The following is a 12,353-nucleotide window of genomic DNA, read 5'->3' on the forward strand; positions in this document are numbered from 1 at the left end:
CCTCCTGTGCCCAGTGCTCCACAGGCAGCCAGCCCTGACTTGGTCTCTCGCTGGCTAGAGACTGAACTCCCCGCTGGCCCCAAAGGGCTCCCTCCAAGCCAGGGCTGAAACCCGTTGACAGGGGCAACACATGAAGGAAGCCTGCCCATCCACTAGCAGCACTCTGTCTCCAGTGCTGTCCATCCAGCCCCAAAGCATGAGCTTCCCCATCATGTCCCCTCACCTGCTGGCGCCAGCCCTGGGACTAGCTGAGTTGTGGTGTGTTTCTTGCAGGGTGTGATGGGCTTTCCTGGAGAGAAAGGGCCCAAGGGCGACAAAGGAGACCAAGGCCCTGCTGGCCCCCAAGGCCCCATGGGACGTGCTATCGGAGAGCGAGGTCCAGAGGGGCTGCCTGGCCAGGCAGGGGAACCTGGCAAGCCTGGAATCCCAGGGGTGCCGGGGCGGGCCGGGGAGCTCGGAGAGGCTGGCAGGCATGGCGAGAAGGTGAGTGAGACCTGGGGAAGAGGGAACAAGGATTGGAAGGTCAGTGGTGGCCAGTTGTGCAGCTGGCCTAGTGCGTGAAGCTGCTAGGGGATGGGACAGGAATGGAGGGGGCTTCCCTCCCCCCTGACCCTAGGATGTGGTGACGCCTGCCTGCCATGGCTGTTCTCTCAGGCGCAACGGGTGCCTGTGTGGGTGGGAGCAGCCCATGGATTTAGGGGCCTTTTTGAGGAGGTTGTGCAGGGGGAAACGATCCTTTTGGGAGGACTCTGTGCTACACGGTGACCAGACTCTTGGTTCCCAGGCAAGGACCTCAGCTGCTTGAGGGCCCCAAGTCCTGTCTCAGGCTCCCAGTGAGACTGCTCCGAAAGCTGTCAGCTGGGGCCCTCCTGGCATTTACTGACCCTTGCTTGGGAGGGGAGGAGGGAACAGAACCAAACCCCTGAGACAGCTCTGCTGACCTGCCCCCCCCCCTTTGCTTTGCAGGGCGATCGGGGCGAGAAGGGCGATCGGGGAGAGCCGGTGAGTGAGGCCTGGACCCACCAGGCATGCAGCCTGCTGCACCTTTCCATATCATGCACTCTCCATAACTGGCAAACGTGCCATGATCTGTATCTCCGTGGGATCAGAGGCAGCTATTACTGCCCGTGTCTGCACATGCATCGAGATTGCCAATAGGGGAAACTGACCCTCTGATTTAGGGGGCTCAGGATCATTCCATGGGGGTGCAGGGGCCATCGGTTGCATGTAGCCTGTGGCCATGGGGCTAGATTCCAAATACCAGGGACAGGGGTGCTGTCTTCTGTGCCCCCCAGGCATGTCACTGATGATTCAAAGTCCAGTGGCTCCTCATGTAGCCCTATCCTAAATCCAGCAGGAATCCGCAGGGCACTCGGAGAAGCCCCCAGCTGGCTGGCACATGCACCAGCAGGGGAAGGTTTTTGACAGTGCTGCAGTACCATCGTCCACCTGTGTTGTGCTCTGGGCTTGCAGGTGGAGCCTCGGAGGGCTGGGATCAGAGATGGTGCCCACAGCCCTGCAGGGAGCACTGAATGTGGGGCACAGAATGGAAGGTCCCTGGGATCTGGGGCCCAAACTAGGGTGGGGAGAATGGGCCAAGAAGTGCATAAAGGACAGTCCTTCACCTTCTCCCCAGTCCTTCGCTCTGCCCCCTTGGGGTGTTGCTGCAGGGTCAGTGTACAGGGGCTGCCTTCTCCTGGGGTGTGGGGCTGTTTACCCCGGGGATGGCTTCTGCTCTGCCCTCTGAGGGATCATCTGGGTCTTTGATCCATGTCCTGTTTGTCTTGTCTCAGGGCAGAGACGGCGTGCAGGGTCCTCCAGGGCCCCCGGGACCCAAGGTGAGTGAGTCCCCACCTGGCAATGTTGTCCAGGTCTGCCCACTGGGACCAGAGGGTGTTTGGCTCTGGGCCATCTGCAAAGGACCTGACTCCCCTGCTCCTTGGAGTGACAGGGACTGGATAGCTGTGAAGGCCATGTGCTGAGCTGTTGGGGAAGGGAGAGCCCCATGCTTCCCCACAGCCTCCCACTTCTTGGAGATGCTTGGGTCTAGACAGCCTTGTCCATCGCTCTTTGGCCAGGACTAAGAAAGAGCCAGCAGGACACAGGGCAGATCCTATACAACCCCCACCCTCCCCAGGCCTTGGGCCTTTGAGTCCCTATTGTCCAGTGTTATCATGGGGTCCTGCTCTTCAGGCAGCTCAGACACAGGTGTCGGGAAGCCGCTGCAGGCAGCAGCCAGGTGACTAACATCACTCTGTTTAGCAGGGGCCTCACCATTGTGCAGCCCCAGTTGAACTAGGAGACAGCAGCTGGGGCAAGTTGCCCCAGGACCTGTCCTTTTAACTAGCAGGCGCCATGGGAAGACCCCTGAGGCCTGGCAGGGTTAGTCCCCCTCAGCCTGTCTAACAGGATCAGCACAGCTCTGCAGGGTCCCAGGGGAGGCCACCAGTGACACTCAGCTCTGAACTCTGGGTGTGGCCCCGAAAGGGACGTTCGAGACCCAGTGGGCCCAAGGGACACCCAGCTTCATTAGATCTAGTACAGAACATAGAGGAGATACGAGCCCTGCTGCTTCACAGCGTCAGCCAGACACTCCATGCCCATGGCTGGAAGAGGCTGGGTAGGTTCTTCCAGAGATGCCCGTTATGGGGTTTCTTGTACCTTCCTCTGAAGCAGCTGGGTCTGGCCATTGGCCCCTGGGCAAGAGGGACCCATTAGTCAGATCTGGTCTGGCAGTTCCTATGGCTCCAGGGGACAAACAGGAATCTTACGCAGGGCATGTGGGGAGAGGGGTCGGCGGGTGCCCTGTAGGAGACCAGATTCCCATGGAGGGTTCCCAGTGTTGTTGGCGGCAGAGTTGCTGGCCCTGGGCTGCTGCCTCTCACTGCGCTCTTGTGTCTCCAGGCAGATGTGGTGGAAGGGAGCCTCTCGGGTCTTCCGGGGGAGCGTGGACCCACAGGACCCAAGGGAGCCAAGGTTAGTGCCGAGGAGGAGAGGAGCCCTGTCTGTACCCCATGTCTCAGTCAGAGTTTAAGGCCCAAAGGGACCATGAGAGCATAGTCTGACCTCCTGTCTGTCACCACCACCAACTCCACCCAGCACCGCACATTAAACCCATCTCACCAGATCTCCCAGGGTGCTGCAGGAAATGGAGCTGGTAACTCTTTCCTCTCCCTGAATTTGGCCCAATGCCCCAGCGTGGTGCTAAGAGGTGCTGTGCTGCTGCGTTTCAGATGGGATGTTCGAGGTCCTTTGTGGTCATCACAGAGCTAATGGCGCTTACCACACAAGCGTGGGTTTTAATCGTTGTGTCCTGGCCAGATTCCTGAGTGGAGCAGGACATCCCTAGATTCCTCCTGTACTTCCAGTTGGCTAAGAGATTCTCCTTCATAGACTCTTGTTAGTGTGCTGTATGATATTCAGCAGCCCCCCAGCCCAGAAGTGGCTGCATTTCAGCAGTGGGTAAAATGATTCCTGCCTGTAATGTTATAGGAATCACCCTGTAAGCTCCTTATTTCCTAAACCAGGGTCTTCCTTCACCCCAGTCTGGAAACTGACACTGGTACTGTGAGCTCAGCCCACTCTGGTGACATCATTGTTGCCACAACAATCAGTGTACTTTCAAGGGGACAAAGCAGCAGGAGACTGAATGAAACACTAAGTGGGAACAAGGGTGGGGCTTAGAGCAGAGGCAGCAATGCTGTCTACTGGATTGGGGAAGGTGGTGGTGGCAGCTGCCACTCAGGAGAGATGTAAGGAGAGAGTGGTCTGGAGGTTATAGCCAGGACTCCTGGGTTCTATTCCCTGCTCTATGAGGGCGTGTCCCCGATGGTTAGAGCAGAGTGACTGTCTGGCTATGGTTTGAGCCAGGGGTTTCTGACACTAACTTCCATTTTCTTCTCCCTCTTGTGCAGGGAGAGCCTGCTGTGGATGGCGAGAGAGGACCCAAAGGAGATAAGGTCTGAGTGTAGTAAGTCTTCTGGCACCTGCACTTCACCAGCTTCCTCTCTGACTCTGTCTCGCTCACATCCGGGGATCTCCTCTGCCTGGGGCACTTGACTCTGTCTTTGATCCCTCAGCCTCTCTCTCGCTATCCTTCTGTCTGGCTGCACTGCTGCTCAGCAGGCCCAGGGCTCTGGGGCTGGCCCTCCTGTGTTGGAATCCGGGCGCCGGTGCCCTGCCAAGGCACTACTGGTGGCTCATCACCCCATTGGAATGGTTCTTTCCTGGCAATGGCAGCTCCTCAGGCTAAGTCTGAGTGGTCCATGGAGAGAGAACTTGCATCCCCCAAGGGGGGCCCTCCAGGGCAAGTGTGAAGCATGTCAGCAGGTGATGGTGTGTGGGGGAAGCTGGCCTGGCCGCTGCCTGTTCGGCTTATAAACAGGAGACCTCAGCCCCAGGGCTGTCAAGCCAGCAGCTTCCACACACAGTCACTCTGAATTTATTCTTTTAAAAAAGAAGGAAAAGTCCACATTATACCGTAGGCCCTACATATAAACAAAGCAGCACGAGCACACCCGCTCCCTGCGCTTTACTATGGCATGAGCCCTGCTTCCTGTGCAGCCATGGGAGTCCGTTCCCCTGCCGATTTCCAATAAATGCCCAAGGCTGTGCTGTGCTGAGACCTTATGTCCCCATGTGATGTCTCCCTCCCCAAAGAGCTGGGCAGCACTAGGGAGATGGGGGGACTCTGGCCTCCCCTCATGGAGCAAACAGATCAATATCCCAGCGGGTGAGCCTCCCCCTGCCCTGGACAGGAGAGGGTCTCAGGTTGGGATGGGTCACAGTGATTTCCTGCTGGTCTTTGTGACGTGCTGCATGTCCCGATTGCAGGGTGAACCTGGGCAGAAGGGGGAGAGAGGAGAAGCTGGCGAGAAAGGCAGGGATGGCAGCCCGGTGAGTACTGCTAGTGGGACCAGAACTACTGGAACAGCAGCAGGGTGTGGGTTGGGACTGAGGTTCACTGGCAGAGCTGGGAGACAAGGCTGCACTGACAGGGGCAGGGGTGCGTTGGCAGAGCTGGGGGGTGAGGCTGGACGGACGGGGGGCTGGGGTGGGTTGGCAGAGCTGGGGGGCGAGGCTGGACGGACGGGGGATGGGGTGCGTTGGCAGAGCTGGGGGCGAGGCTGCACTGACAGGGGGCTGGGGTGCGTTGGCAGAGCTGGGGGGCGAGGCTGGATGGATGGGGGGCTGGGGTGGGTTGGCAGAGCTGGGGGGCGAGGCTGGACGGATGGGGGGCTGGGGTGGGTTGGCAGAGCTGGGGGGTGAGGCTGGACGGATGGGGGGCTGGGGTGGGTTGGCAGAGCTGGGGGGGCGAGGCTGGACGGACGGGGGCTGGGGTGGGTTGGCAGAGCTGGGGGGTGAGGCTGGACGGACGGGGGGCTGGGGTGCGGTGGCAGAGCTGGGGGGGCGAGGCTGGACGGACAGGGGGCTGGGGTGCGTTGGCAGAGCTGGGGGGGCGAGGCTGGACGGACAGGGGGCTGGGGTGCGTTGGCAGAGCTGGGGGGGCGAGGCTGGACGGACGGGGGGCTGGGGTGCGTTGGCAGAGCTGGGGGGGCGAGGCTGGACGGACGGGGGGGCTGGGGTGCGTTGGCAGAGCTGGGGGGCGAGGCTGGACGGACGGGGGATGGGGTGGGTTGGCAGAGCTGAGGGGTGAGGCTGGACGGACTGGGGGCTGGGGTGGGTTGCCAGAGCTGGGTGGGGTGAGGCTGGACGGATGGGGGATGGGGTGGGTTGGCAGAGCTGGGGGGACGAGGCTGGACGGACGGGGGATGGGGTGCGTTGGCAGAGCTGAGGGGGCGAGGCTGGACGGACGGGGGATGGGGTGGGTTGCCAGAGCTGGGTGGGGTGAGGCTGGACGGATGGGGGGCTGGGGTGGGTTGGCAGAGCTGGGGGGCGAGGCTGGACGGATGGGGGGCTGGGGTGGGTTGGCAGAGCTGGGGGGCGAGGCTGGACGGATGGGGGGCTGGGGTGGGTTGGCAGAGCTGGGGGGTGAGGCTGGACGGATGGGGGGCTGGGGTGGGTTGGCAGAGCTGGGGGGGCGAGGCTGGACGGACGGGGGCTGGGGTGGGTTGGCAGAGCTGGGGGGTGAGGCTGGACGGACGGGGGGCTGGGGTGCGTTGGCAGAGCTGGGGGGGCGAGGCTGGACGGACAGGGGGCTGGGGTGCGTTGGCAGAGCTGGGGGGGCGAGGCTGGACGGACGGGGGGGCTGGGGTGCGTTGGCAGAGCTGGGGGGGCGAGGCTGGACGGACGGGGGGGCTGGGGTGCGTTGGCAGAGCTGGGGGGCGAGGCTGGACGGACGGGGGATGGGGTGGGTTGGCAGAGCTGAGGGGTGAGGCTGGACGGACGGGGGGCTGGGGTGGGTTGCCAGAGCTGGGTGGGGTGAGGCTGGACGGATGGGGGATGGGGTGGGTTGGCAGAGCTGGGGGGACGAGGCTGGACGGACGGGGGATGGGGTGCGTTGGCAGAGCTGAGGGGGCGAGGCTGGACGGACGGGGGATGGGGTGGGTTGCCAGAGCTGGGTGGGGTGAGGCTGGACGGACGGGGGATGGGGTGCGTTGGCAGAGCTGGGGGGGCGAGGCTGGACGGACGGGGGATGGGGTGGGTTGGCAGAGCTGAGGGGTGAGGCTGGACGGACGGGGGATGGGGTGGGTTGGCAGAGCTGGGGGGCGAGGATGCACTGACGGGGGCTGGGGTGGGTTAGGGTTAGGGTTGAGCTAGCACTGGGGGGTTAATGTGTATTGGCAGGGCTGGGGGTGGGATGGGGTCAAGGCTGGACCAGCAAGTGCTAGAGTGAGGTGCTTCAGCAGAGCTGGGGGCTCGGTGCTTCAAAGAGTTGTTAACCCCTTGGTGTCTGTTTTTTACTGTCTTTCCCTTGCCTTGTTTGCTTTAGGGCCTCCCAGGAGAAAGAGGCCTTGCTGGGCCGGAAGGGAAACCGGTGAGTAAAGGCGGGGAGCATCAGCCTGGGAGTGCAGGGTGCGGGAGGGGGCGCATGGAAATGGGGTGGCCGGAGGAGTGTGTGACAGGCTGGCTTGGAGGTTGCTCGGAGAGGAGTGAGCTGGTCACTTGGGGTTTTCTCAGGAGCCAGAGTCTCTGTGTTGGGGTTTAGCTGAGGTTGTCATTCCCAGCTGCAGAGACAGGGCAGCTCCCGCGAGACATGCCAGCACCCCAGTACACTGCCTGTTCCCCAATACCACCGCTGGGCTCTCTGGAATGTTTGCGGGACAATTCCCTGGGCCGGCAGGGATTCAGGACACTGAGTGGGCATGGCTGAGACCATCGCTGGCCCCCGTGCAGGCGGGTGAGGTGCCCCCAGCACAGGGGACAGGGTGTGATTCAGGCAGGGAGGAGAGACTAGGGCTCAGCATATGGCTAAGAGCCCCCAAACCAGCTGCCTTTGTTCTGTTTGTCGTGCTGTATCTGTGCTCTCGGTGCCGGGAGGGTTTGGAACAGGTACCCAGTGCTGACTGTGATCGAGCTGGTGGGGGATCCCCAGACAGCCCCCAGTTTGTTCTTGGGAACACGTCCGTCTGCATTAACCAGCGGGAGACATTAGCTGTGCAGGAAACCCTCCCGCACAAGGTGCCAGCATCGCTGTTCCAGCCCCTTCACACCCCCGTGAGCAGCATTCCCCACTGCGACATTGTGCTGCCAGCTCACGTGTTGTCGTTTTGTGTCCTTCCCTTCCATCCAGGGCCCGCAGGGCTTTAGAGGGCCTCCCGGCCCAGCTGTAAGTAACCCTTCGTGGTAGGCCTTGGTTCTGGGCCCTGGCTGAGGTTGGCTTCCCCAGCTCTCTATCTGTCCTGTGCAGCAGCTCTGTCTTGGCATCATATTGTATAGGAGGCCAGGCCTGAACTGGGGCTGCTTCAGGGGCTGCTGTGGTTTCGCTAATTCTCCGGCTTTGAATTGCCTCTTTGCAGGGTATGCCAGGCTTTCCCGGAGTTCTAGGCCGACCGGTAGGTGATTGCCTTCCCCTCCTGTCTTGCGCCCTTTCTGCATGTAGCAAGTACATCCTTCTCCTGCAGAGTCTGGGGCGTTTCTGCTTTCAGGAGCAGTCTGCATTGTAAACTTTTCACAGGGAGGCAGAGATCATGCATCTGGAGTTGAGAGCAGGGACCGGGATTCCAGAGATATGTGTTCTAGTCCTGGTTCTGACTCACAACTTTGGACAAGTCACTTACTGTCTCCTGGCCCTCAGTTTCCCCATCTGTAAAATGGGGCTAGTGACTCCTCTGAAGCTCCTCACAGGTGTAAAGAGCTCAGAGATCCTTGGATAATGGTGCTAGAGCAAGGCCCACAATGACTGTAGCGCACAGCTGGTTAATAAGTGCTGACAGCACATAAAGTGAGAGGATTAAAATCCTGTCTGTCTGTGCCTGGCCCCTGTTGTAAATCCTGTAAAGCAGGTTGGGTTTGCACTGCTGCCCCTATTGTCCCAGACACAGTGTGACATGCACAACAGCGTGTGGAGAGTATGGGTGCAACCCTGTCGCCCATTGAGTGCGACTTCCCTCCCTCTGCAGGGCCATGAGAGGGGGCTATGGTATGGTGGCAGGGACACTTCACATGAGGAGAACTCAGAGTCCAGAGCTCAGCCCTTTTTCAAGAATATTGATCCAACCAAAACTCAGTTAAACCCAAAAGCCAGTCGGCCCATCTGACCTCTGCGGTGGCAAGAGGTGATCAGTCTCCCAGAGTCCCCATCCAGCACTGACAACCTCTCTCCTGTCCTGCAGGGCAACCAGGGAGATCCAGGGCCACCAGGCTCAGCTGTAAGTAACACCAGCCTCCTGTACCTTCTGTTGTCCATGGCTGTGCGTGTATCAGAGCCACATCTCCGGTGGCATGGGGGAATCTGCTACTGCCTGAACCCCAACATTCACAGTAGTGTCCAGATGGTTCCTGGAGGCTGAAACCTGCTGGCATGAGATGTCAGCCCAGCACAGAGCTTATGCTGGGAAAGGGGAACAGAAAATGACATCCATTGGAGCTGCCAGATGCACACAAAGCATTTCCGTTCAGCATTCACCTCCCTGCCAGCCCTCCCCATGGGGCCTGCAAGAGATGATGTCCTGCACAGCTGGAGGCACAGCCCCCTGTGTTATTAGTAGGGCCAGGGCGATGCGGAGCCCTGAGCCCAGGATGGTAAACGGGGCTTTTGAGGGTGCGGCAGATTCCAAGTCAGCGAACCAAACAGGAAGCACGTCAGCGCTGTCCATGCTGTGCTCCAGAACCGGCTCAGTTGCACTGCTGGGCTCTAGCTGTACCCGGGGATAACCATCTCCTCTTTCCTTGCAGGGGCTTGTTGGACCACCAGGCGCTCAGGGCCCACCTGGAATAAAGGTGCGTCCCAGACAGCAGCTTCTTCCAACCTGCTGGAGGCTGGAACCTCTGGCCAGAGGAAGCTGGAGTCCTACTGCCTTTGCTGGGCTTAGGGACTCCAGGAGGCTGCGTTAGCTGGAGGAAGCACTGCAGATCAATGAATCGATATGGAACCCACAGGCACGGCTCATGCATCCACTGGGGGAGGCCTCCAGCTCCCGGGAGGACCAGGCTCCAGGCAGAGCCGCATGTGGGCTGAGAGAGGGCCATGCATGAGGCTTGGGTGATGGGCACATCCCTGAGCAAGCCAGAGGGTGTGGAGCTGCAGAGCATGCAGAACCCTGTGCTAGCTGGAGGGCTTTGCTGCCCCACTTAGACCCGGGATTGCAAGGGTCCGATTCCAGGTCAAGTACTGCACACCTATGGGTTACACTGTCCCCTGGCCACTGTGGTCCCAGTGTGCGTGACATGCAGGCTGTGTCCTTAAAAGGTGCCACCTGTTTGGAAGGCCCACATGGCGTTGTCCCATACTATGGAAAGAGTGAGGGGGAGGCTTGCTGGGAGACTGGCTGGAGCCTTTGGGCACCCCATAGCACAGGGGACACGGGGAAGGGGTGACAGCAGGGGAGGCTCCACTTCTCCAGCCAAGTAGGTGAGGGGAGCGTGAGTCACAGTAATGGACCAAATTCACCCCGGGACACGTCCCTGGAGTCAGCGCAGTGAGCCCAGGGCTGAGTGTAGGAAAGGAATGGCGAGGACAAAGTCCATGGAGGGGAAAGAGCAGCAACCCAGCGCTGGGAGACACTGAGTGTATCTTTGCAGAGAGCACCCTGGGGGGTACCTGTCCCCATCCGTGGGTGGACGTCTACCCTGCTCTGCCTCACTTAACCACACGCCAGTGCACACGCAGGACCCAGGCTGGTCCTCCTCTGCCAAGCATCCTCAGGCTGCGTTAGCTGTAGGAGGCCTGACGAGCTCCTACCATTGTGGTCTCTGCTTTGGTTAGTTTCCTGGAAATGTTCCAGTGAGCGAGCTGCTGAGTGGGATGAGTCGGGGAGCACTCACTGTAGTAACAGACCCCGTGTGGAGCTGGCGGTGTCAGAGCCCCGAGTGTGAAGCTCTGGCATCTCCTGGGAACTTGGGTCAGCTCAGTTCCCAGTTGCAGCTGGAATCCCCCTTGTGTGGCTGCTGGATCACTCCTGCAGGTCTGAACAGCTGGAACTCCCAGGGCTGAAACAGGAATTGGAGAGAGAACAGCACAAATACCACGTTGAACTCTCTCGTACACAGCTCCCAAATCCACCCCTCCTTTCTCCGTAGCCAGGCAGCCAGAACTTTAGGAGAGAACACCGAGCTGCAAAGGGTTAACGGAACAGGCCTGAGCCAGATCTGGTTGGCATTCCTTGGTCTGTCACCAGACCTGTGCCCTGGCACCTGTCTGGCAGGAACAATCCCCGGCACACAATCTCGAGAGGCCCATGAGTATTTGCTGTGGTCAGTCGCTGTAGAAGCTGGTATTGGAGGTCCTGTCTCTGCTGAAGTCTTGTGTAGGCTCCTGAGCTGCCAAGGGCTGGCGTGGTCATCTGAGTGGGGGGTCTGGTTCCTGATAATGTCTGGAGAGGCTGGCTTGAGGCCTCATGGACACCAGCAGCTGGATCTGGGATTGTTGTACCTGCCGTGTGGGGGTTTGTAACAGACTCTCTTATTGCAGGGAGATTCGGGTGAGCCTGGCTCCAGCATTCGGGTGAGTAGCTCTGCCATGCCCTGCCATCTGTGCCCCGTCCCTACTCAGGCTGGCTCTGGCCTGAACTTAGGCACTTGCGGGACCTTACCCAGTGGGTACACACCTGCCCTAAAGGGGGTGCTGGGCCCTTTCCTTCGGGGACAGCTGGTGTGTCCTGATTCCGTGACAGGCCAAGGCCTGGGAGCCTGCAGAGTGACTCTGCCTGGGGGGAGATGCTGTCAGTGTGGGACCCACTATCCTAGGGAGAGGCTTCCCCTGCTCTCTAACACATGCCTCTTTGTTCCGTTGCAGGGCTTGCCCGGGCCCCAGGGGAGCGTTGGCCTCCCAGGCCCCTCAGGCCCCCCCGGCCTTGTGGTAAGTAGTTGGTGTGATTTTTCTCTCATTTGGGTGCCATCAGGGAGTGGAGTTTGAATGGTCTCTGTGGTGCTGCCCAGGGTGGAAGATTAGCAGTTCCTCCTTCGTTGCCTTTGATTTCTGACTGTGTTTGTTTTCCATCAGGGACCGCAGGGCGCCCCAGGATTGCCAGGACCAGTGGTGAGCATTGCTTGTGCACAGTGACCGATAGCCCCCTTGCTGCTATGGGGGGTATGAATTGCCAAATTCCCAACTGGCCTGGCTTTGCTGATGGCCCTTCCAATGTCCTGCCACTGGCCTTTCTTCTCTTGGCAACCTTTGCCTTTGTGTACGCGTCCATTTGGCAAAGCTGGGCCTTCCTTGGCTGAGAGAGCAGGATCCAGGTGGCCCATTGCGCAGCTGATGCTCTTGTTTCCCTTCTCCGAGGCCTGGAAGTGGCGGGAGGCGTCCGATGGAGATGCTAGCTGTGGAGTGGATTGTCAGCAGTGCTGTCTACTTCTCCCTCCCCCTGATAATTCCAGCTGTTCCATTCCCGTTTTCTAGGGCGAGACTGGAAAGCCTGGAGTGCCGGGGAGAGATGGAGTGCCGGGAAAGGAGGGAGAATCAGGGCTGCCTGGGAAAATGGTATGTCCCACACAGGTGCTGGCAGTGAGCTCCAGCGGAAAGGGGAATGGCAGCATTCTCCAGATACTCGGGTGACGGAGGAGTTAGAAATGCCACAGTCCTGCTGCACTGAGCCTCTCCGGCCTTCCCTCCCATTGTGTGTCTGGCACTGGAGACCATGTGGATCAGGAGTTGTTCTACGTCTGTCTGTGCAGCTGGCTGCCCTTGTGACTCTAGCCCAGTTTGGATGACACGGGAGGTCTCATCAAACCACAAATTCCAGGGGATGTGGCACCGCTAATCGGCACTGAAAGCTTGGCTTTGAATTCAG

General features: G+C 60.0%; 1 protein-coding gene across 1 annotated transcript in view; it reads left to right on the forward strand.

Moving 5' to 3' along the window:
• COL7A1 (collagen type VII alpha 1 chain) overlaps positions 1-12,353 on the forward strand; it is a 97,207-nt gene that overhangs the window by 57,424 nt on the left and 27,430 nt on the right. Inside the window, exons 68-79 of the mRNA XM_065408257.1 lie at positions 274-483; positions 967-1,002; positions 1,794-1,838; positions 2,905-2,976; positions 3,915-3,959; positions 4,834-4,896; positions 6,893-6,937; positions 7,694-7,729; positions 9,298-9,342; positions 11,033-11,065; positions 11,357-11,419; positions 11,963-12,043. Of these exons, the coding sequence (XP_065264329.1) occupies positions 274-483; positions 967-1,002; positions 1,794-1,838; positions 2,905-2,976; positions 3,915-3,959; positions 4,834-4,896; positions 6,893-6,937; positions 7,694-7,729; positions 9,298-9,342; positions 11,033-11,065; positions 11,357-11,419; positions 11,963-12,043 (774 nt within the window). The remainder of the gene's footprint in view (positions 1-273; positions 484-966; positions 1,003-1,793; positions 1,839-2,904; positions 2,977-3,914; positions 3,960-4,833; positions 4,897-6,892; positions 6,938-7,693; positions 7,730-9,297; positions 9,343-11,032; positions 11,066-11,356; positions 11,420-11,962; positions 12,044-12,353) is intronic.

The sequence above is a fragment of the Emys orbicularis genome, chromosome 7 (assembly GCF_028017835.1).
Source record: "Emys orbicularis isolate rEmyOrb1 chromosome 7, rEmyOrb1.hap1, whole genome shotgun sequence".
NCBI classification, from domain to species: domain Eukaryota; kingdom Metazoa; phylum Chordata; order Testudines; family Emydidae; genus Emys; species Emys orbicularis.